The following is a 25,730-nucleotide window of genomic DNA, read 5'->3' as shown; positions in this document are numbered from 1 at the left end:
GGTTGATATTTCCCAGAAAAGAAAAAAAAGAGAAATATCTTCATTTTACGGTGACGTGTAAGCATATGATTGGTTCTCACTCGATAAGATTTCTGCGTTGGGAAAACATTTCCAGCCTACAATATAATTTGTCGAGAATCTCACCCCGAAAGCTTAAATCATCAACACCGAACCAAGCTGCTACTATTCATCGACAAAAAATGGCGGCAATAGCTGGAATTAACCTCACAACCAGTTCAAGAGTCCTTGCAAAGGCAACAGACTACTCGCCGAAGGCTCCTCGCTCCATAAGGTCTCCTTACCTGAACCAACCATGGAAAAAGCAGTCCGGAATCCACTTCGGATCCGGTCGGCTGGTTCATTTCCGACCCGCGAGAACCGCCCCGGATGGCATATCGGAGAGGTTAGCGGAGAGCGTGAAGAAAGCGGAGGAGATGTGCGAGAGCAACCCGGACACGGGGGAGTGCGCGGCCTCGTGGGACGAGGTGGAGGAGCTGAGCGCGGCGGCTAGCCACGCGAGGGACAGGAAGAAAGCCGAAGCGGCGGATCCCCTGGAAGCTTTCTGCAAGGATAACCCGGAGACTAAGGAGTGCCGCACGTATGAAGACTGAATGGAATCGTGAGATATGGTTTTCTAATTTTTTTTTTTTATTCTCTTTTTCTAGTCAACTTATTTGTTAAGGTGGAATTGGAGATGCTTATGATGATCATATGATGGAAGTAATATTATGGTTTTATATTTAATTGAAAGTATTAACATACCATATACCACCTTTCTTTAAAAAAAATATATATATATATATATATAATATAAAAAGAAGTTGGTAAATTTTGATGTTTTTTTTATTTTTATTGAAATTTTCTGTTATTTTAGTTTAAATTTTAATCCAAGTATGATTTTAGAAATTAGATTCATATTTTATTTAAACTTATCAGTTTTCATTTATTTTTTGAATATATATATATATGTATTAATTATAATATAATACAAACACCTTAGAAAACGTAACCATGCAAAATTGTAATTCTGAGTTTTTCTGGAGGCTGAAACCACCCGACACATTCTAGGCCGTTTAGTTGGTCCAGATAAGCGATTAATGGGCCCTAAAACCAGTAAACTTTCTACGCGCAATCTATTGATGTGATAACTATTCAAACATGAACCGGTAATTTGGTGATTAATATTTTTTGTATTTTTATTTAAAAATTACAAATTTAAATTTAATCAAAAATACCACTTTGTGAGTATTAGTGTATAATATTTAATTTAATTAAATTAATAATTTAATTCATTAATATGTTTATGAAATTAGATGTTGTTAAATTTTAATGAGTCTATTATTATACGTAAAATATACATTATGTGAATGTTATATTTTTTTAATTAATATAATCATTATTGTAACAACCCATAAGTATAAAGAAACTAAATTATAAATTGAATGCGTAAGCGAAATAATAACGTTAGTTTTTACATTTCTTACACAATAATTTATAATAACAATATGGATACGAGAGTAATCATTCTAAAATAATAATGAAAAATTAAAGAAATAAATAGAAAATAAATAATTGGACATCCTATTCGCAATCTTCTTATGAATCAGGATCTGGATCTTCGTCCTCTTGATCTGAATTGATTAATGAAATAGTGAGTTAGACTAACCCAGTAAAAATATCATACTACTCACCAATACATAAATAAAAGTTAGTAAAAATCATTAAAACAACTAATAGAGCTCTTAATTTAAGTAATTTTAGTTATCGTAAATAAAATCATTTATAATATACTTACAGTAGCGAAACTACCAAAACTAACTTATAGAGGCAATCACACAATAATATCATAATTTTATATTCAATTAACCAGAACAACAACTTTTCTTTTTTATCTGCCTACTGATATCCGTAGGAGTTCATAGGGATGTCCCCACTACGCCTGAACCCTTATTCAACATTGTCAACTAACCAACCGTTCCTATACCTCGTCTGGTATGAGCGCTAAAAATACTATTCATCAATACCTTATCTGGTATGAGGGTGAAACGGGTTGTTCTCATACCCCGTTCGGTATGAGTGCCAAAACATCAATTCTCGATATCTCCTCCAGTATGAGACAACATTCACATTAAGGTTTCCTATACACCTGGTCCGTCCACCATCTCCCAGGATATCCAGTAAGGCTACCATTCATTCATTCACTTAATCACCAATTTCTTGTTTACATTTAAATTTCAGTTTCACAATTTAACTGCAACTCACGCAAAATAAGCAATATATGCATCAATAAAATACAACCGAATCATCTTACCAATTTCAGTGTATTATCATGCTTTTAACAACTGTAAAATCAATCGACCAGTTAAAACAGGATCAACAGTAATAAATAACTGGTTTCGGCTCTATTAGTAATATGTGATTAATTATCGAAATTTTTTAAATTGTACAAAATACCACATTATTTATAATTGAACTTCAGTTCCATAATAAGCAATAAGGTAAGAGATTATTACCTGAATCAGCGTCTGAAACGCTAAACTCTCAGCTGCGCCTACTGGCGGTCCCCGAATTTCCTGAATTTTTATTTGAAAATTAAAACACGCTTCAAGTACCTAAAAATACCCAAAGAAAACCCAAAAATCGGAGTTAAAATCCATTTTCGGCCAATTTTGAAATTTCGACACGGCAGCACCGCCATGCTCTAGTGACGGCACCACCACCGCGACGTCGGTTTACCTTGGACTGGCCATTTTCGGCCAGTCTTAGTTGATTTTGTACTCATCCATATGAGAAAATGTTAAAGAGTTTCGGTTTGCCGAAAAAGGTCGAAAAACATAAGCCTACCTGCGGTGGAATTTTCTGGTGCAGTGGCTCTGCCGGCTCACCTTCGCAGTTTAGTATTTTTCTTCGATCAACCTGGGAAAAACTGTAACACCCAAATTTATTTCAATATAATTTGAATTAAATTGTAGATATAATTTTTATAGTTTTTTCTAATTTTAATTTAATGAAAAAATGAAGTAAAATTGATTGAGGATTAAATTGAAAATAATTTTTGCGAAAATGTGTGAAAATTTGGGTTCTGGAAGTATTTTTGAAAGAAAAATCAGAAAACAACAACTAAAATACAATTTTGAAAAGTTTAACCACGTCAAATGCCAGGTCAGCAGCCTTGGCCAACTAAGATGCGCCAAGTGGCAGATATGCTGATGCGGGAGGCCACGCAGGGGGCCACGTGGGCGATCCGCGTGCCTGCGATTGAATGACTGAGGTCCGTTCTCGCGCACGGACGGCCTGGATGCGCTCCCTCCCAAACACGATCAAACGGTCAAATTTAAACGTGCTCGAACGACTCAAAGTGAATCACGATGAACCGTCTAGATTCACTTCCTATTTAATCGTGATCTAATGGTTCAGATCAAACGCGATGGATAGCCTAGATCAAAAGCGGATAGATATAAATAACCCCCATCCACACCAAACCCTAACCCTAGCCGCCAGAACCCCTCGTCGGAGGAGATGACCTAGCTGCCGGGAAGCCGACCGCCGCCACTCACCGCCACATTGGAAGGGTTCCGACCGCCAAAAAAAGTAAAAACTTCTCATTTTGCACGAAACTCAATTTTAAGCTCACCCATAGTCAAATCAGAGTGAAAAGACCAACCAATTGGTTAGAAAACACCGACGAAGTCCAGCGGCACCGCCGCAGAGAATTTCACAAAACACCTCCGATGAGGCCCTTTCCGATTCCCGTTCGGTATAATTTTTCTACCATTGTGATCACCGTTCTTTTTTCTACAGCTTGACTAGAGCAAAACACCCAATTGTAACGTGAGCCGGAGGAGCCGCTGCACCAGAATGCTCCGCCGCCGGTGAGTTTCGGGTTTTTGTGATTTTTTTTCCAACTGAGACCTCTAAGTGTGTTTTCTCGCAAGAATTGATGCAAAATCGACTTAATTCGGTCGAAAACGGTTGAGAACCGCCAACCTTAGGCAGACCACCGTCGCCGGAGCACGACTACTAAAACGTCGCCGTGCAGGATTTCTAAAATTGGCCGAGTGGTCTCTGGGATTAATTTTGGATTTATTTGGAACATTTGTAGGTATTATAAGCGCGTTTCAGTTCCTGAAGAGAAATTCAAGAAATCTAGAGAACGCCTGTAGGTGAAATGAATCGTTTAGCTTTTCGGCGTCAAATCAAGTAAGGATCTCTCACCCTATTTCCTAACATAGAATTGAAGTCTAAATAAATAATGTAACACCTACAAATATTTTGTGGTGATTAAATAATTAATAAATATAAATTTTATTAATTTATTTTATTTTATTGTATTTTGTTTTATTTAATTTACAGTAAAAAACTTAAATAAAATTGATGGATGATTTAATTAAAAATAATTTTGGGGAAAATATGTGAAAATTTTGATTCTTGGGATATTTTTGAAAGAAAAATTAAAAAATATGGAACAAAATATAATTTTAAAAAGTTTCGTCACATCAGACGCCAGGTCAGTAGCCCCAACCAACCAAGACGTGCCAAGTGGCAGAGACGCTGATGCGGGATGTCACACGGGGGGCTGTGTGGGCGATCCGCATGCCCTCGATCGAAGGGCTGAGGTGTGTTTCCGCGTGCACGGATGGCCTGGATGCACTCCCTCCCAAACGCGATCGAACGGCCAGATTCCAACGCAATCGGATGGTCCAGAGTGAATCGCGATGGACGGCCCAGAGTGAATCGCGATGGACGGCCCAGATTGGATTGCTATGAACGGTTCATATTCACTCCCTATTTAATCGAGATCGGACAGTCTATATCAAACGTGATGGATGGCCCAGATCAAAAGCGGATGGCTATAAATAACCTCCATCCACACCAAACCCTAATCCTAGCCGCAAGAACCCCTCGCTGGAGAAGACGACTCAGCCGCTAAGGAGACGACTGCTGCCACTCGCCACCGCTTTGGAACTCTTTCCGATAAGAAGATAAAAACCTTCTCTTTTGCACGAAATTCAATTTTAAACTCACTCATGGCCAAATCAAAGTGAAAAGACCGGCCAATTGGCCGAAAAATACCAGCAAAGTCTGGCAGCACTGCTGCGTATAATTTCATAAAACGCCTCCGATGAGGGCCTTTCCGATTATCGTTTGGCTTAAATTTTTTACCGTGGTGATCATCGTTCTTTTTTCTATAAGTTGATCGGAGTAAAACACCCAACCGCAATGTGAGCCAGAGGAGTCGCCGCATTGGAGCGCCCCGCTGCCGATGAGTTTCAGGTTTTTATATTTTTTTTGGCCAACCGAGGCCCCTAAGTGTATTTTCTCACAGGGATTGATATAAAATCGGTTGAATTTGACTGAAAATAATTGAAAACAGCCAACTCGAGGCGGACCACCACCACGAGTGGTGGCGTCGTTGCCGAAGCACGGCGAAGCCGCTGTGCCAAGTTTTCAAAATTGGCCGAGTGGGCCTTGGGACTCATTTTGGGTTTATTTAAAACATTTGTAGGTACTATAAGCGTATTTCAGTTCCCATAAAAAAATTCAGTGAACCTAGGGACCGCCCGTAGGTGCAGTGAACCGGTTAGCTTTTCGGTGTCAAATCGAGTAAGGATCATTCACTCTATTTTCTATCATAGAATTGAAGTCTAAATAAATAATAATATGGTATTTTGTGCGATTTTAGTAAACATGCATAATTAATTACTGATTGTTAATTGAGCCCAAACTGGAAACTATTCTTTGTTAATCTCTTTTTATGTATTTTATAATCTAAAAGCATGATAGTGTCTTATCGATTTATTTTTTAGTTTGAATGCATGAATTGCTGCCTTACGTGACTACTGTTTGATTTGGGATTTGAGACATAATTGTATTACCTAATGTATGTTTATTTGCTTATGTGATTATATTTGATTTAGAAATAGAAGCGAAAGGAAAATGGAAAAGTGGTGTGATTAAATAAACATATGGAACAGCAACCTTACCAGATATCCTGAGAGATTGTGGACGGACCGGGTACATAGAAAATCCTACAGTGAACGTTGTCTCATACCGGACGGGATATAGAGATTGAATAATTTGACACTCATACCGGACGGAGTATGAGGATGACCTGTTTCACCCTTATACCTAACCGGGTATTGAGGTTTAATGATTTTGTACTCATGCTGGACGGGGTATGGAGACAACCCTGTAATTGAAATTGTTAAAGGAAATGGTTCACGTGTAGCGGGGACATCCCTATGAACCCCCATGAATACTAGTAAGCTAGTAAAAATAGAGACAATTATGGTTTGGTTTATTGTTAATGGATATGGATTTATAATATGTTCTATGTTGCTGATTATTCATGAAGTTATGATCTGTATGGTATTATTATTTTTATATATTGTTTTCATAAATTTCTCTTTGGTAAGTGAACGATAAATGATTTTATGATTGATAAATGAATTTACTAAATTTAATACTCAATTAGTAGTTTTCGATTTTCTACCAACATTTGTTTCTGTGCCAGTGATATAGTGTGATATCCTTACTAGGCTAGTGTAACTCATCATTTATTTAACAATTTTAGATAAAGAGGACCAGGTTATAGAGCCCGATTCGCAAGAAGATTGCGAGTAGATGCTAGATATTTTCTATTTTTCATTTGTTTCCTTATTTATCGTGTTTCTTTCAAAAAATTAATTTCATAATGTTATTCAGTACTTTTAAGTTATTGTGTAAGGAATGTAAACCTTAACCATTTTATTTCGCTTCTACTATTAAGTTATTATATATTTCCTTTTAGATTTCCGGGGTTGTTACAAAAACAGAATGGTGAATACAATTATAGAAAAATTGCACGAAACAAGAATCGAGAATGACCTCATTGGAGGTGATTTTTTATTTTTTCGCGGCGACACCGTCGAGTTTTACCAGTGATTTTTGGCTCATCGGCCTGTCATTTTGCTCTGATTTGTCATGGGGGTGTTCAAAATTAAATTTTGAGTGAGAAATTTTTTTTACCTTTTTTTGACAGTCAAAGGTCGCTCCGGCACGGTGGCAGACGGTGGTCGGCTCTCTTTCCGGCAACTAGTTCTTCTTTTCCATTGGGGGGAGGGGGGCTAGCTGGTAGGGTTAGGGTTCAGTGTGATGTAAGGTATTTATATTCATTTTTCTTTAATCTGGGTCGTCCATCGCATTTGATCTCGACCGTCTAATCGCGTTAAAATAAAAAATAAATCTAAACCATTTATCGCGATTTGATTTGAACCGTACGATCGCGCCTGATGAGGGAATGGATCTCGATTGTTCATACGCACAGGAACAAATCCAGACTGTCCGATCGCGAGCACGTGGATTGCCAGCATGGCCTCCCGCGTGGCACCGCATCAGCGTGCCTTGCCACGCGGTACGCTCCGGTTCATCGGGACTGTTGATTGGGCAGTTTTACGTGACACGTTTTTCCTAAATTGTGTTTTAACTCCCTAATTTCTTATTTTTCTTTCAAAAATATATATATAATCCAAATTTTCATATCTTTTTTCTAAAATTAGTTTCAATTTCATCATCCACATAATTTTTCCTAATTTTTATATTAAATAAAAATTCATACATTTAAAAATTATATTTTATACATTAATTTTAATTTTTTTAAAAATTAATTACGGATATTATAATTATAAATTAAAATTTTGACATGTTTTTTTTTTCTTTCTAATAAAAAATTATGTAAGCATGAAAATGATATGCATGTATTTAATTATTATTTTTTATATTAATCTTTACATTATAAATTATTGATAAATTATCAATTATTATAATCTGATGTAAGCTAAATGATTATTTTTGTCTAAAATCTTATCATAAACCAACTTTAAACTAAATAATTTTTTCTTTTTAAAACAAACCACAATCATTGTTAATAGCAATAATGCGATTGCACCCTAGGAAAAAAATAAGAGGTATAATTGCAAATTTTTGAAAAATTGTAATCTCTAATCATGTTGTAAATTAAAAAATTAACTATTTTAATTACTTGTTTATGTGATATTTCATGCATAATTTTTTATTTTCCACACTTTTATGACATTTTTTTTTATTTTATAAATTTGCATTTTATATTTTTAGAAAAAAAGTTGCTTTTAATTGTGTTTAATTATAAATGTTTAAGAAGGAACTGAATAGAAAATTTGGTAATGCACAGAATAAATTATTGATTTGGTTAAAATTACATTTAAACATTAAAGATCTGAAATTCATGACCTTTATTACACTTACATTTGATTTTTTCATATATTAAGTGAAAGGAATGTGTTTTTTTTTTTTTTTAGGTGAATTAAACTATAGAAATTTATAGAAAGAATGATTAATTCGGAAGGGAAATTTGGGGAAAAAAACACAGTTTATTTTTATTCTAATTATTTGCAATATAAATGTTGAAATTAAATTTGATAGAAAATGAATTAAAAAATTATAAATAAGGTAAAATTTTAAATAAAAAGTACTATAATTTTAAATTAATTATACATTGATATCATTTTCAGTATTTATTCATGATTAGTATAAATAAAATTCATCATTTGGAGATTAAATCTATAAACAAAATCAAGTAAATTATGCATTAAATCTATTAAAATATAAATAACTTCCACTTATTAAAAAAAATTAAAAAAATACATTTAAATTTAATTCAAAATAATTAGGTCAAAAAAAGACTGAAAATATTCAACTTAGAAAACTACTAATTATTCTCATCCCAAATTTTATTTTGTCTCAATTACTCAGCCTCCCAAATGGAACCAAAGCAGTTAAATTTTGAGAATTAATTTAAAATTAAAACTTAAAGTTGAGTTTTTTTTTTTTAAATGGAGAGAAAACTAATCGATTTTTTAGTATGTTCTGAATATTTTAATTAAAAAATAATAATTGTTATGTAATATTTATTTCACTCATTAAACATAATAAATTACTCATATTCAACAAAATTTATTTATATTATTATTTGTATTAATATATTAATAAATTAAATTATTAATTCATAAAAATTAAATATTATAAATTAAACATTAATTATAATATATATATATATATATATAAATTTTTTATATTTTAAATAAAACTGGTAATATAAATTTATTACAGGTTCTACAATGTTATTTGCTGGCCTAAACAAATTCAGTGGGCAAAGATCATGATTTGCATTTACATCCTTATCGCATACCGAAGTTTCCCAACTAATTTAAAAATCTCCTCAATAACTCACCATCACAAAAGCTGAATCATAAATTAAACGTGTCATCATTTGAGGCATGAATACCCTAAGACAATATATTTTTTTTCTTTTTTATTTTTATAATTTTATTTATTTATTTATTAAAATTATCCAATAACTTTTATTTAAATCCACAATAAATAAAAAATTATAAATTTTAAATACAGGATTAAAGTACAAAATTTAACGTTCTCATCGCTAATTAGCTACGGTAAAAAATTTAAGAACTTTTTTATATGTAATTTTTAACCAAAATACACCGGTTAAAAATTTACTAAACTTACATTTATATATCATTTTAATTATTTCACTACTTTTCAATTTACAAATATATAAACACCAAGGACTCACTGTTTATATGAAACTTATTTTTCAATAAATTTACAGGCTTCTTAATGCTTGTTTCAATTATTAAAATCTAAATATATATATATATATTAGAAATTTCAAATAAAATAAAATAATGAATAAGATATTTAACATATTCAAATTGGTCCTATAGAATTATTGATTATTTGTAAAAATATCCTCTTAACAAAGAAAACGAGAACTGAACCAAAAGGGATTTGGCAGCCATTCAATCACATGCCTAAATCCAAACTAATTCAAACAAAAAAATATCTAAATTGCAGAAAAAATCTCCATTCATGAATTCATCCCCTGAGTTCTCAAACATTCGATTTTTCCTCCAGTTGTATTCTAAATCCCGGCATAACAACATACATTAGAACCCAGAAGGTCAAAATATATGTGCAGTTTGAATTTTTAGTTCTTACCCAGCTAATAAACATTCAATAAAAAACCAAAAGATATCGAATATTCAGAAGCAACCCATGATATAATTATCAACAAAAAGCATCCCATAATGAAATAGAACTTGATTAAACCTAACACATTACATAATCAGCAATTCCTGGTCAAAGACACCGATTTTGACCTCATTTAGACTCGGTTACTTCAAAATAAAGGCACAACAGAAAACCTAAAGGAACACGAAATGACCCAGAAACACTCCCTTTTACTTCCAAGACGAGGAGATTAACATCAGCACTGGAACATATCAGCAGAAGCTATGATTGGCTGCACGGGGCAAGGAAGCTGCCATGGCTCAAGCAGAGGATCGGGTATCTCGGGAATGTCCAGAGCAAGACCACTAACATCCTCCACCATCTGAAGAACAGAGTTCAAAGACCTTAGCCTGTCAGTTAGTTCCATGGCTTGAGCTCGCAGTACATTGTTCTGCGATTCCATGTTGATGTAACGTTGGGTGGTGGCGTTAATCTTCTCCATGATTCTTCTGTTATCGCTTTGCAGGACGCTCGCCTCATGAATCAGATCCTCCATCTGCTTCTGCTTCCTCATCCTCGACCGCCTGGCTGATTCCCGGTTGGATATCATCCTCTTCCTCTTCCTTTCATCCACGATCGACGCATATCGCGGGTCAGTAGTCTCAGATCCCGAACTCGCTTGCCGCTGCACAGACGCCATTTCTAAACTATTTTTCCTTTCTAGTTTTCCGATAAAATCAACAAGATAAGCTATTTCCTTGTTGATTTAACAAATGTTTAAGCAGGATTGCTTATCAGAATCAACAAGGATTGGGATTTTTCAAATTTTCGGAGAGATGAATTAATAATGTTAGATTTGCAAAATGAGGTCAAAAGATTATGAAAACAGAGAATTACTTCATGAGAAAACGTAGAACCAGTAGAGAAACACAACCGAGAATGAGTGCAGGATTCGAATCCGACGCATGAAGATTGCGTAACTCATAGAAAATTTAAGATCATTGGTACGTTTATACAATCCCTATACCGATACCCTCAATCGGATAGCAAAAACAAGGACTAAAAACGGGAATCAACAAATAAACGAACTCGCAAACCTAGGATTAAGCTCAAATCAGTAGATTCAGAATTCAGACTACCAGATCGATCAAAACCGAAGAGAAATAAAAAACTCGAAACCTTGAACGAACAAGAGAGAGAGACGGAGAGAGGGAAAGAGGGAGAAATGAAAGAGAGAAGAAGAAGGAAAACTTAGCTGACGATGGCTTGGAAGAAACGAAACGCTCGAGAGAGAAACGCCGATGAAATGCGAAACGAGAGAAGGTTAAGAAGGCCTTAGGGTAGGGTTTTTATAGAGGTGGAGGGGAGTAGGTGGGTGAATATTTAATTAATTAAAGCGAGATAGTGGGGAGTATTTTAATATTATTTTATAATTTTTGGCGTTTCAAAATTAGTGGCGTCGGTGTCATATGTGGCGTGCAGCGTGACGCCAGCTGTGGTTTTTTGTTTCCAACGGTATTTCGTCGTGGTTTCATCTTCTTTTCACCGTGTCCGGACAGAAAAGTAATCGGAAGTAAAATATTTCCTTCAAAATAATTCTAATAATAATACATCTTATATATTAATATTACATAAGATTTATCGTATTATACAATATTTTTATTTTGTAAATTAAACAGTTTTTTTTATAAAAAATATATATTTAAGATATTAATATATTTTTACACTATACCTACATTAAATTTACAAAGAAAAAATAATATATCTATATAGTATTAATACAATACAATGTAACTAAAGTTATAATGAATACAAATTACAAAATTATATTAAAAAATTTCGATTTCTTAAATCCGAAGGCAAATACAAAATTACTCAATACATGTCATTACAATCATAATTCAAAATTTTCAATTTATCTACAACATAATAATTTTGTATAAATTTATCTAAATCTCATTCAAATTTATTTATTCTTAATTCAAGTCAAATTCCAAATCCATAAATTCTAGGATATATATTTCAATTTGTCTACAATATCATTCCTTAATTCAAAATCATTTGACAATCTAATTATTTAAACTTATTTAAAATCTATGCATACAATTTTCAAAATTTTAGAGCTTGACATTCTAATTTATCATACACATATAATAGTTCTAAATTTCCAATAGACCAAAGGAAAATACATATTTTTAAATATTTATCAAAAACTTCGTATTAATGTTACCTTGTACAATTTGATTTTGTTTCGACCTTTTTTTCCGTAACAATTCTTCACTATTGAGTATTTCTTGTATTTGATATGCAAGTTTAATTATTTTTATAGATTTTAATTGTGAGATAAATTCTTGAATAGCATTTATTCTATTTTTTATATAATTTTATTTTAATTTTGATACTTCGAAAGTTAAATTTATTTAAATTGATGAGAGATTTTTGAACATGTTTTATCTTTTGGTAATATATACTATTGTTTGAGCAAAAAAGTACATTCGTATGTGCATCTTTTATTACGTTTTTATAAGAGCCTATTATTAACTAAAACTTTCTCAAATCTAAATATCTTATTTTACATTATAAACTATTTATGTGAAAAATAATAGTGATAAATTATCTAAAAATATTACTGATATATGAATAACTGATAAATTAAATCTATAAATATTTATATTCATTTTGGATTGGCCATACCAATATCCAGTATGATTTTTATATTGGTCAGCATACATCGTATATTATTATAAGAAAACTAGTCCCTAATGAACCTCAAGTCAATCAACCAAAGCTCGTTTCAAGCTTTGTTAAATCTTTAATATATTATAGAGATATGATCTTAGTTTGTACTATTTTTTTGTTTTAAATGTGATAGTATTAAAATCATTTGTGATCAATCATACAAAATTAATATATTTTCTTATAGTTTAAAACTCAGTCATTAATTTAGTCCTATGCGAATAATAAAGAAATCCGTATATTACATAAAATAGTCAATTATGATATCATTACCATCTAATATTGTTGCATGAACAAAGTTTTCATTGGAAAACATAATTTATATCTTCACAAAGCAATACAGGTTAGACATAACCTTGTTGTTATAATTTTTTATAGGTAGACAAAATTTAAATTTGTATTGAATTCACTTATTTTAAATTTAATAATTTAAAGTGTATTTAAATAGGGTAACATCGAATACAAATTTTCTAAAAATAATATATCATAATATAAAATATAAACATTAATCAAATTTTTTAAAAAATAAATTATCACTAGTAACATAATATTTAGAAAATAAACATATTATAAGTCTAATTAAAGATAAATTATATTTGAATTCAAATAAATAAATAAAATAAATTATTATTTCTATATTAATTTTTAACACTCACCCTTAATGTAGAAATTAGAATCACCAAATTTATTTTATTGGAGCACATATCTCTAATATATTTTGTTTAATTTCATACTTTAAAGTTTTTCTCTTCAACTGTTAATGCAATTCTCACTAAAATCTCTTGGAGTACTTATCTTCAATTTTCAAAAAAGATATTCTTAGTGAGCAAAATTTATTTGCTCATTCTTCAACATGCAATTTATTTTTTTATATATGTCAAAATATTTTATAATAAAAATATTGTGATTTACCTTTTTGTTAACAAATTTTTTTCATCATGATTGTTTTTCTTGCATATTTCACATGGTAACAATTTTTACTTTTTGATATTGATAAAGACTTATTTGATATATTGGCAATGAAAACTCCCTCCATTGTTTTTTTTTTAATTTATTTTTTTCGTTGTTATTCTCTCTATATTATTTTGTCACATATTTATAACTAACCTGATTTTGATACCGTTATTTAAGACTCTTATATTACTTGTTGAAATTTATTGTAGGCAAATAAAATTTAAATTTTTATTAATTTTTATCGTTCAAAAATTAACAACTTAATGTGCTTTTAAATAGATTTACATCTTATTCAAATTTTATAAAAAATAATATACCATAATCTAAAAAATAAACATTAATCAAATATTGTAAAATATAAATTGTCACTAATAATGTAATATTTAATAAATAAATATATTTTAAATATAATTAAAGATAAATTCTTATTTGAATTCAAACTATAAATAAAATAAATTATAATTCATACATTAATCTTTAATATTTATTTTTTAAATGGCTTAGATGTTTTATAATTTTATAAATATACTATTTTTCGGTATGAATTTAATTTTGTTTACAATATTATTACTTTTGATAACTAGAATGTGACATAATTTTGTATATGTACAATATATTTTAGTGATTTTACTACATAAGATTGTAATAATTTATAATTAAAAGATTCATGATTTCATTTAAAGTTCTTAAATTGCATCGAGAATCTCATTTAAATTGTGAGAAGGGAGATAGAAAGAGTAATGATATCAATAAAATTAAAAAATTATGGCAAGTCACGTTTTACGTGACATCATAAATAAAACCTAGCTTTTTAATTTTACTATAAAAATTTATATAAAAATAAAGTTAATTTATTTTGGACATAGTCTTAAAACTAAATTATCAATTATTTTTCCTTTCAAATTTGGCACATGCGAGGGCACGAACAATGAAGTACGAATACATGCGCATAATAGAAGTCCAAGGAAGCAAAATTTCTTAAATTATTAAGCACGTTACACCAAAAATTCATTTTTTCCACCCGACTACATTTAATACACATGGCCAATGACTAGTTTTAAAAAATACTATAATATTTTGGAGGTTCTAATAAAAATACAACAAATTTTAAAAACATTATTTGATAATATAAATGTTTTAATTCAATACACGTCTTGTTATTAATTTCAATGATGAATTTATATACGTAACAAATAATTTATATCTTGTTTATTTAAGGAGTATTTCTTATTATGTTAGTAATTATGATTAGCAAATAAATTAGTAAAATTAGATGTGTTTTATGAATAAATTGATAAATGTTTAGATTAATTTAATTTAATTTTCAATAATTATTGTTAAAATAATTATATGTTATTATTGTATTAGAAAAATAATTTGTATCAGAAACAAATTTTAATTTTAATTATTCTTCTTATTTTTATAGTCTATTAGTGGTAAATATTTTGACTACAAACTTCGGCCAAGGGACAAAAAGTCTTTGGTCTAATCCAATAGAACGAAGGAGAAATATGACAGGTACTTAATTGACACGTTTTAAAACATGTCCTGTCTCCCATTGGCTACGGCTTGGAATTACAGAAAAATAGAACAAAGATGAGTTGCGAAAAGAATATAAATACTATTTTTTGTAATTTTTTTTTGATTTTTTGTTAATTTTAATTTATTAAGTTTAAAATTAAATTTATTTTTAGTTGAAAGTATAAGAAAATAATTGATAATAAATTATTTTATTATGTACATGAATTAATAAAAGCAAAGTATAAATCACAAAATGAAAATTATATACAATTAAGGTTAAAATTAAAATTAATCGTTATATTATATTGTTGGGAGGGGCAATATAATTACCGTAAGGATTAAAAAACAAAGATATTTATTGGCCCAATTTTTCTTTAGACCAAAGAGGTTGGAGAAAGCGTGTAGCTCAGTATGTTTGGCCTAATGGGCCAGCCGAATAAAGGACTCGAAGCGGACCGGATTGAACTTATTGACCCGTGAGTCTTCCTCATCTCGGTCAGTTGACTAAAATGCCCAACTCAAATCGGACAAACCGGCCGAACGAACCGGCAGTTTCTCAGATGTGCCAGCAACAGTAAAATATGCAGTACAGACGGTGAAGTTCCTGCAAACTCTGTGGGTTATAAAACGACTTCGTTTTGTACACAAGTCGATCAAAGCGGACGTTAAAATATCTGAATCCGGCCTGCTGTTGGTTGCAGACTTGCAGCCGTCCCGGAAGATTCATACCAGCTTGCTTGCGAAATCCCGAACTGTTAATCAAATTCTTCACTTATCCAATTCTAGAATCCGCAATCAAGGACTACAAGGTATACGGGAAAAGTCTCGTACTAGGAAATCAGTGACGCCTACAGGAAGAAGAAGAAGAATGGGGGTGGACGATGTTCCCTTGGACGACAAAGCGAAGAGAATGAGAGATCTCTTATCGAGTTTCTACTCTCCAGATCCTTCAATGTCAATCAATGCCCTTGGAAAACAAAGCACGTTAGACGCCATTAACACCACCTCCTTCGATCCCGATCAGTACATGAATCTCCTGGTGTGTGAACATATTCAGCATACTTTTATTTCCTTAGAAGAATTTGATGCTTATTTATTTTAGAATTACATACTGAATTGGAAAGTTTTCTAGTTGATGTGACGGTGTTGAGGTATGATGAGCGGTGGACTGATTGTTGTTTGGTAACTCTATAGTATACATTCTGGTCTTGATATTTAGGAGATTGTGGAGTGAACATTACTCGGAAGAAAGTTGGTACATGGAACTCCCTGAATACCTGTGCCTGAATGGTTTTTGTGAAGGAATGCATCTGAAGTAAGGTTGATGTGGTTATTTAGTAGGTCTAGAGCTAAATTGATCATTTGGTTTTTGAAGATGGTTGACACGCATTAATAAGGAAAAAATGCTACATTTTCTTTTTCCTACCAGTTTGTTATAGTCACTCAGGGTTATTTAGACTAAACTCAAGGATGAAGTTTGGGAAGGGTCTTTGTTGCATAGAAATAATACCGCCAGATCTTTTTTCTTCTTTCAATGTAACTTTGAGATGAACAATAAGAAAGGTAGAGTTATCCTTCGGATTTTGGAATGTATTAAAGGGTCCATGGGAAAACTCTGCGGGATATGATGATTATAATGAGTAATGTCTAAAGCAGCTGTTTTCTTGCTGAATCTATGAGGTGGCGTGTGAGAAGTATATATGATTATGTGCACACCCTGAATTGTGCAGGTACAAAAATCAAATCTTGAAGGGCTTCTACAGAGGCATGTTGAAATGGCAGCTGAGATAAAAAATCTAGATACTGACTTGCAAATGTTGGTCTATGAAAATTACAACAAGTTTATCAGTGCAACAGATACAATCAAAAGGTAGTTGTTTCAAGTGTACCTCTTACTAATCTGCAGGTCAGGACAGCCGCGGGAGTTTGTTTATTTCTGTTTTGTTTTTTATTTTCCAGGATGAAAAGTAACATTTTGGGGATGGAAGGAAACATGGAACAACTCCTTGACAAGGCATGTAAAGCTTTCTACACACTTCTATAGAATTTATGGATTAAAAAAAGGACTGTGGTGAACAATTTCCTTTATTTGATCATTGCAGATCATGTCAGTGCAATCTAGAAGTGATAGAGTCAATACTTCTCTTTTTGAAAAGAGAGAACATATAGAGAAATTACATCGCACGCGTAATCTTCTGCGTAAAGTCCAGGTATGAACATTCAACCACTTAGAGGCCACTGTTAAAAGGATTAATGGGTGTTGATGATAAAGAATATACAATCCAAGTGGATATTTTTGAAAGCTACTAAACAAAGGTTTCTTGTTGGCTTAGGTTCAGTGTGATCATGAAAATATTACTTGTGCTCGTCTCCCCTCTGGCCAAGAAAAAGAAAATGAAATGATATTTGGCTATATATGAGTTTACACAAATTTTCTCTTTCTTGGAAAAGTGCAGTTCATCTATGATCTACCAGCAAGACTTGGAAAGTGCATCAAATCAGAAGCATATGCTGATGCTGTCAGATTATACACTGGTGCAATGCCAATTTTTAAGGTCATTATATTTGGTCTTTTGATTTTGTGTCCTGATATTTGTGTAATATTTTGTATTAAGAGCACAGTTTCTTTCCTCTCCTTGTTTTTCAGAGAATAAGTTCTAATGTTTTTACGCATGCTCTCTACTAGGAATATGGTGATTCATCATTCCAAGATTGTAAACGAGCATCTGAAGAAGCAGTTGCCATAATAACAAAAAACTTGCAGGTATATCCTCTACATTTTATTTTGTATGTTGAGTCAACTTGGCACAATGGCATGATCTTACTCCCAAGTCAAATTATAAAGTGGATGGGCAGTGGATCCATAATTGCCCTTGCAATATTCCGCATTGATAGATGGCTACTTGTATTCTTCGGCATCATTGCACCCACTGTCACTACGTGTTCTTTCTCTTGCTTCAATATGAATGGGTTATTAGGGATAGGGGTTAGCTCTTACAGTTTTTATGTCAAAAAAGAGGGATGGGGTTAGCTCTTCCTAACCCCTGGAACCTTCCATTCTTTTGTGAAGGTAAAATCTGTCTCCAACTATTTTATATGACACCAAGAGATTATAGTTGACAGAAGAACTTCCCTCATGTTTTTCCTTTTCCTTTCTTTTAAAGGGAAAGCTATTCTCAGATTCTGAATCCATACAAGCAAGAGCTGAAGCTGCTATGCTTCTAAAGCAGTTGGATTACCCGGTATCACATCTTCTTCTGTTAATCATATTATTTTTTAGCTGGTTCATATCTCACCATTCAAAGGGAAAAAAACTTAAATTATCATTTATGCGTGGCATTTTGCTGAAATGTATAATTGGAACTCTCTTTGTATTGCCTTTTGATGATAGATGTTGAATCTCAGATTTTCCTGCAGTTTAAAATATCTGGCAGTAATTTTTAAATCAGAGTGATTCGAATTTTCTCCATGATCATGCAAGTATTTTTCAAATTTTTGTGCATACAGTGAAACACATTGCCCATGTTTTGTCAGGTGGATAGCTTAAAGGCAAAACTACTTGAAAAGTTGGAACAATCTCTTGGGGATCTTCAACTTAAGACTGATGAATTAAACAATGTTTCAATGGATCCTAACGATCCATCCAAACTAGGAAAAGTTCTCGATTCTGACCCTGCAACCATTCATGAGGTACGTACAGACTAGGGAGCTTGTTCATATTTCTTAAGATTGAGCTGCATCTGGGATGTAAGGAACTGGGTTGGGAAAAAAGCATGCAGGTATTAGGTGGGAATATGGTGCACATAACTTTGTTGATGTGTATTATTTTCTTGCTGGCAGTAACTCTATGTACTTTGTATTATTTTTTAGAGGAAAAATGAAACAATTAACCAGACACGGAGGGTTGCTGCCTTGTTAAAAAGTAGGAATTTATTGCTTAGTCATAATATCAGTAAGGTTCCAAGGTCCTCATCACAGTTGAGAGGATGACCCATAAACACAAAGCAGATGGTTTGAGAGACTGAAACCTAAATTTTTAAAGGCTCTTCTATTTCTCTCTTCCATAATAACTGACAAAGTAGCCAAGGTATATGAGAAATAAGTTTCTTTCTTCTATTACCCTAATGAAGGATAGATAGCAAAACTATCAAGTGATCAAAGATTTAACTTTTAGTTTCAGTTTGGTCTCATTCTCTATTTACTCCATAAATCTCTCATTGGTTTGCTTTGGTTATTTTTGCAGTTTTAAGTCACTATTATACTGATCTGTCTAGATATTTTGTTCAAGAAAATAATTAAATTGCTAAATTCAGGCCCTAATTTTTGGTGAGGGCTGGATTATGAAGTTCTGGTTGGTTCTGAGTTGATCCAGACCTGTGAAAGTCCCTAAACTTGATGGTAGTGTTTCGTACATGCTCAGTTTTGATGCTAAATGAATACTTCTGCGGTTCTTTCATGTCAGAGTATGTTAACCAGATCTTTTGTGGTATGATAGGACAAATTACATCTAGATATTCCGTGGTTTATATCAAATAGTTTTGATATTTGTAGTTTGAACTCAGTCAGGTAATACAACACTGTTGACTTCAACACGGGAACAATCAAATCTTAAGAAGCTTGAAACATGGATACCTCGTATTGTACTTTCTAAATGGAAAAACTAAATTAAACCTAAAACTTCAAAATATTCCAAAAATAAAAAAATAAAACTAAAGAATAAAATGTAGAATACAAGTTTTTGGGAAAAGTTTAGACTAGAGAGTTATACAACAAGTACTGAAACTGTTAAAAGTAAACAGAATATATTAAATATGAAAAACATAAACCAAAGAATATCAATCCGTACTTTGCCTTAAATATAACTAAAAGTGAGAATATAGGATTGCTATTTCAAGTCCTTTGAAGAAACTTCCTGTCTGGCATCAGCGAGTGGTTAAAGCTGCTGTTTGGATTCTGTACATATTTGTGTGCCCCTCGTCCTCGAACTGTATGGAATTGAGTTTGGTGGTGTTTTCTTCTGGCACACAGACCTTCAATATTCTTGCAGTGCCTGTACATACTCATTTTCATGGTTGATGTTTGTTTAGAAGCATGCGGATGACTCTTCCCTTCTTTACTTTATTTATGACAGTTATAAGACTCGTAGATTTATTTTTATTTTCTTCTCAGGCCTCTGTTCGTGAGTTTGCTGAGGCTATCCGTGCTTATCGAGTAATATTTCCTGACTCAGAAAAGCAGCTGATTAAGCTTGCACGAGATCTGATTACCACGTAATGTGCTTCATTAACCTTTAATTGATAAAATCACAATGTTTGTAACTGATTGCTGCTTTTTCCAGACATTTTGAAACCACTGAGCAATATGTAAAGGGACGGATTTGTGCTGCTGATTTACTGGGTGTTCTCCGTAAGTAGTATGATTCAGCTTACTCCATCTCTTCATACACTGTACAAGTCTCTTCTTTTGGAGGCTTTTCGTCCATCAGTTGATGACTTTGGCGTCCTTGTATTATTAGTTGAGTTTCAATGAAACTTTTTCTTCTCGGGGTGATTGTTTTCTCTAATTTTGAGGAGCCTGCTTGTGGCATTGTATTTTAGCTTTCTAATGATGCAATTGACAGGAGATAAAATAATATTTTGTTGGTTCCCTCTTATTTCTGCTCTTCATTAGCTGCTCGAAATTTCCTCCTGAATATGAAAATCAAGAAGGATAGCAGCAAGCTTATGACCACCAGAAATTATCTTTTTTGCGACAGCTGCAGAATATTTTTCCTGTTGAATGAAGCCAATACCAAAGCTTGAATTAAAAAGGCTTTGGATATGATTATATAATTTACCACTGGAACACCTTTGCGTTAGAATTTCCTGTCTTCTCTCATTCTTTATGAGAGATCATATTTATGCTTTTCTTTTGCAAACTCCAGATTTAATGCTTTGGCATGGGCACTTTAGGTCTCTCAAATTGTGAGAGTCTTCTGTGGTATTTATTTTTAGGCATTGATGTAGACATTACACCTTGTTCTTCAAGTGGAAAGGATGTTCAAGCCCTCTTTGAGTAACAGTTGATCTCCTAGTATTGCACTTTACCATAGCTAGTTCTATCTTAATTAGTCTCATGGATGCGAAGTTGCACGATGAAAATTGGACAAAACACCTAGATCTCCATTTTTTTCATAAAGATCTGTAATTGTTTTCTTTTGGAAAAACCCACTTAAATATTTTCTGAATTCACTTTTCTTTTGTACTATAGCCTTTCTTAGGGGGCAAGAGGGAAGAATAGCTACTTGTTTAAATTCTGTTATTTCCATTTTCCTGCTGACTTTGCAATTTGAATTCAATTTGTTGCAATCCTTAATGAAATGTCAATTGGATGCAGGAATGATATGGACAGATGTGCTCCTGATGGATGAAGTGCTAACTGAGGCTGTATTGCCTGACTTTTCTCTGGAGGTCTTCCTTTAAATGTCACTTCAACTTGTAGATCATTTCCCTGCATCCCACATAATCCTCTTTGAGTAAAACTTAGGCTGCTTTCCTTTTGAAGAATGGAACTAGCCCACTTACTTACCCCATGTTATTGTAGGCTGCCCAGATTACTCTCCAACAGTATGTTACCAGCACGTTTTTGCATCTTCGGCAGGATATCTCAGGTGTTTTTTACTAGTATAGTTTCAAAATATTTTTCAAGTCCAAATCATCCCTACATACCCGATAATAAAACAGAAGAAAGAAGTTTAAATTTGTCGTTTTATGTACTTCTACATCTGGTAGTTGTTTATGGGAAGCGATTGGTACTCTGTTTCTTGGGCTATTAGACGTGTGTATAGTTGAAATAATTTATATTCATCTAATTAAGAATTATGGAAGCCTAAATTAATTTTTGTTTGAACTTGCAGATGCCCTCCTGAAAGTCCATGTTAGACATAAGGATGGGGAGGAGGAAAACTCCTTACAGGTTGGCTTGGAGGCCAGCAAAAAGGCAGTGCTTCAAGGTAGCATGGATATCTTACTGGTAACTCACGAAACTCTGTTCTTATATTCATCTGGAAATCATCAGCCATTCTTACGTGCTTCTTGATATCAAACATTTTCCTGCCTTATTATTGCCTGCAATGCCTGACTCGTTGTAGCTTATTGGCATGCATATTCACCTACCTTTTCTATTCTTTACTCTGTTTGCTCATTCCAGGACTTCCGTCAACTTCTTGACGACAATTTAGAGCTATTGGTTAAGCTGAGAGATCTGGTTATTGATTCAGTTCAAGAAGGATTTCAAGACTTCTTCAGGTCACTTGATGATCACTTCCTCATGCTTTCTGGAAGAAATAATTCTTCCACTCGGGATCAAGGTGCGGCAGGGGGAACAGTGGCCGAAAAAGTTCTCGCTGGTCTGGTCCTTGTGTTGGCTCAACTTTCAGTTTTCATTGAACAAACTGCCATCCCAAGAATTACCGAGGCAAGAAATCAGCTAATAATCTTACATCAACTCTTTCTTCAAAATATATTACATTTATGGTTATCTTTTTGCTATGGGGACCTTATTTTAGAAGTTCCATGCATTTGATATTCAGGAAATAGCTACTTCCTTCTCTGGTGGAGGTGTTCGTGGGTATGAAAATGGCCCTGCCTTTGTTCCTGGAGAGATTTGTCGAAGTTTTCGCTCAGCTGGTGAAAAGTTTCTGCATCATGTATTAGTTGAAAGAACCCTCTAACAATATTTCCAGTTAATATCTTTTGTGCATTATATATTTGAAACTTTGCTAAGTTCTTGGTTGTTTATTTTTCAGTATGTAAATATGAGAACCCAGAGGATATCTGTTCTCCTGAGAAAGAGGTTCACAACGCCAAATTGGGTCAAGGTCGGCATGGCGTATGGCTGAACTCTATGAGTTTGGAAGATAGTTCCTTTTATATTTATGTTTTTGCTATTCAATTTTTTCTGACATTTTGAATTTTCTGCAGCACAAGGAGCCACGGGAAGTTCATATGTTTGTTGATTTGTTTCTTCAAGAGGTTTACTGCTTCTCTGGTTTTTTCTTTACACGAACTTATTGTTTTCTTCTTTTAGAATTTATCATTTGAGTTCGTAAAAAAAAGCTCATACGAGAGATTTACTTCTATCTTGAATTTTGTGTGGTTATCTGCATAATCATGATACTTGATGAAAAATGAAAATAATGGGATGGATGGTCTGTTAATAGAATGAAAAGATGAAAACTTTGGGATGTATAACCTATTTATTGAATGAAATCATAGTAATGAGATGCATAACCTAGTTTAGTTTTCCCTGATGCACTAGTTGGAAGCAGTAGGAACTGAAGTGAAGCAGATCCTACCCCAAGGACTCATCCGTAAGCATCGCCGATCTGACAGCAATGGAAGCACTGCCTCATCACGTAGTAATCCATTACGTGAAGATAAAATGAGTCGCTCAAATACACAAAAGGCCCGGAGCCAGCTTTTAGAAACGCATCTTGCAAAATTGTTTAAACAGAAAGTTGAAATTTTCACCAAGGTTGAATATACACAGGTAAGAGAAACTTTAAGTACTTCATTACATCCATTGTATAACAGGTAAGAAATTTAGTACCTTGTTGATGTATCAAAGCAACTAACATGGAGTTTACTTGTAAATTGCAGGAATCAGTTGTAACAACTGTAGTAAAACTTTGTCTTAAAAGTTTGCAAGAATTTGTCAGACTTCAGACTTTTAATCGAAGTGGATTTCAGCAAATTCAGCTGGATATTCAGTTCCTAAGAAATCCTGTAAAGCAAGCTGTTCAGGATGAAGCTGCCATTGACTTTTTGCTTGACGAGGTACTTTGCCTCTGGATTTTAAACTGTTTTTGTTCCTGACTCCTTTTTTTTGCATGTTTCCACTTTTCCCTTTTTACTAAAGGCATTACTTTGCATCTCCTTTAGCACTTCCTTTATCGCTGGGCTGTCAAAGTTCAATAATGTCATATAGAAATGGATAAGCCAGGATTCTATTAGGCCTCTAGATTGGATCTTTGTTATATACTTATTGTGGAACAGAGTAAGGGCTCATTGGAGGGGATCATTTAAGTAGAGATAATCATTCTATGTGATACATGATATTTTAGTAGTAAGGCCAGAACTGTCCCATTGGCTGTTCTGCCTGATCTTTCCGGACCTGCTTTATGTTTCCAAAATGCTAAAATACTAATGAAAGTACTAATAAGATGTTAAAATACTCTTATGGTCTCAGCTGCTATTGTTTCGTTTTTTTGTTGAAGTTCATAGCAGATTCATTTGTTGTTTCATAGGTGATTGTTGCTGCTTCAGAGCGTTGTCTTGATCCAGTCCCTCTGGAGCCTCCCATTTTGGACAAACTTATACAAGCAAAATTGGCAAAATCAAGGGAAGATAAGTCATTTTCCTCATGATCGATGAAATACTTACCTGAGTTATCTAGAGCGAACTGATACTCTTTGCTTGGATAATGACTTATTCAGCAAGAACTTGACATGATTCTCTGGTGACCCGTGAAGATTTGGTTGCTTCTTGGAAGTTTCCATTCGTGTCCTTGGGCATTTTGATCCGTATTTCTGGTGATCATGAAAACTTCGACGTAGTCTTCATTTCCAAATCACTGTGAAAGTAGGCACAGCTTTAAGCTTGCAGCTGGAATCCGTGTGGCCTGCAGTCTGCCGGAATTCGCCCAAAATCTATGGACCCTACCAAAAGGCATGAACACTGTAATTGTTATAATTTAAGAACCATATATTGGTTTATCTTTTTCTAAATTTTATTTTGTATATGAGACTAGATTAATTTGCTCAGTATAACCGTTAGGTTTTCATGCATGTCTAGAACATCCTTTAAAAAAAAAAGGTTAAATACTTGATGATACTGGTCAGAAGTAAATGTGAAAAGTTTCGTTCTTTAAATTGTTGGAAGAAAAATTAATCTCAGTAAGTGAAGATCTAAAAATATTTTTAATGTTAAAGTAAAAAATGCTAATGGTTGTGATATATGTTCATTGTATTAACCAATATTCAATGCTCATGTTGGTACAAATTTATTTGATAATCAAATGCTGTCATGTTTTAATTGTTTAGGTAACTTTTCTTTAGTTTTACTTATCTATATCATAATTTTCATCAAACTGTACTTTTGCTCTTTAATTTTATTTAAGTGGCTTTTCTTCAAATTTTAAAATTAAGCTAGTATTTAAAATTTTTATTTAATTTTAACTGTATTTAAATAATTCTAAAATTAAATAATTTAAACCTTCATATATAAATTACATGCCTGTGTATGATTAAATAAATTTAAAATATCAACAAATTAAGAACAGGAGATTGAAGTTTGTCGGTACTGATGCCGGAAAATAATTTTTCTTCAAGCGATATTAACAACTAAAATCGTTACTTTTAATTTAAATAATTAAATATATCTAGAAAGTAGATAAATTATTCTATTAATACTAGACCTTTTTTTTCCTTCTCATAT

General features: G+C 32.8%; 3 protein-coding genes across 4 annotated transcripts; 2 read left to right on the top strand and 1 right to left on the bottom strand.

Moving 5' to 3' along the window:
• Positions 1-140: 140 nt before the first annotated feature.
• Positions 141-764, top strand: LOC110819474 (calvin cycle protein CP12-2, chloroplastic-like). Its single transcript, XM_022048685.2, has one exon. It carries the CDS (start codon positions 201-203, stop codon positions 609-611), a length of 411 nt encoding a protein of 136 aa, XP_021904377.2. The 5' UTR covers positions 141-200; the 3' UTR covers positions 612-764.
• A 9,355-nt stretch (positions 765-10,119) lies between these two features.
• BZIP53 (basic region/leucine zipper motif 53) lies at positions 10,120-11,381 on the bottom strand. Its single transcript, XM_022048838.2, has one exon. The coding sequence runs from the start codon at positions 10,742-10,744 to the stop codon at positions 10,301-10,303; it is 444 nt and encodes a 147-aa protein (XP_021904530.1). The 5' UTR covers positions 10,745-11,381; the 3' UTR covers positions 10,120-10,300.
• A 4,424-nt stretch (positions 11,382-15,805) lies between these two features.
• On the top strand, positions 15,806-25,165 carry LOC110819512 (Vps51/Vps67 family (components of vesicular transport) protein). Of its 2 annotated transcripts, XM_088219793.1 has the most exons (20): positions 15,806-16,294; positions 16,986-17,125; positions 17,215-17,269; positions 17,358-17,465; positions 17,712-17,810; positions 17,942-18,019; positions 18,420-18,497; positions 18,790-18,945; positions 20,425-20,525; positions 20,594-20,661; positions 21,631-21,704; positions 21,838-21,904; positions 22,151-22,266; positions 22,444-22,710; positions 22,826-22,942; positions 23,042-23,113; positions 23,217-23,267; positions 23,554-23,784; positions 23,895-24,071; positions 24,542-25,165. In XM_088219793.1, the coding sequence occupies exons 1-20, from the start codon at positions 16,124-16,126 to the stop codon at positions 24,659-24,661; spliced, it is 2,346 nt and encodes a 781-aa protein (XP_088075919.1). In that variant the 5' UTR covers positions 15,806-16,123; the 3' UTR covers positions 24,662-25,165. The 2 variants fall into 2 exon arrangements, with proteins under 2 accessions (XP_088075919.1, XP_088075920.1); XM_088219794.1 differs by lacking the exon at positions 18,420-18,497.
• The last annotated feature ends 565 nt before the right edge of the window (positions 25,166-25,730 follow it).

This window comes from Carica papaya, chromosome 5 (genome assembly GCF_054855325.1).
Source record: "Carica papaya isolate Zhongbai chromosome 5, ASM5485532v1, whole genome shotgun sequence".
Lineage (NCBI taxonomy): Eukaryota > Viridiplantae > Streptophyta > Magnoliopsida > Brassicales > Caricaceae > Carica > Carica papaya.
Note: the sequence above shows the minus strand (reverse complement) of the source record. Positions and strands in the feature narration are given on the sequence as shown.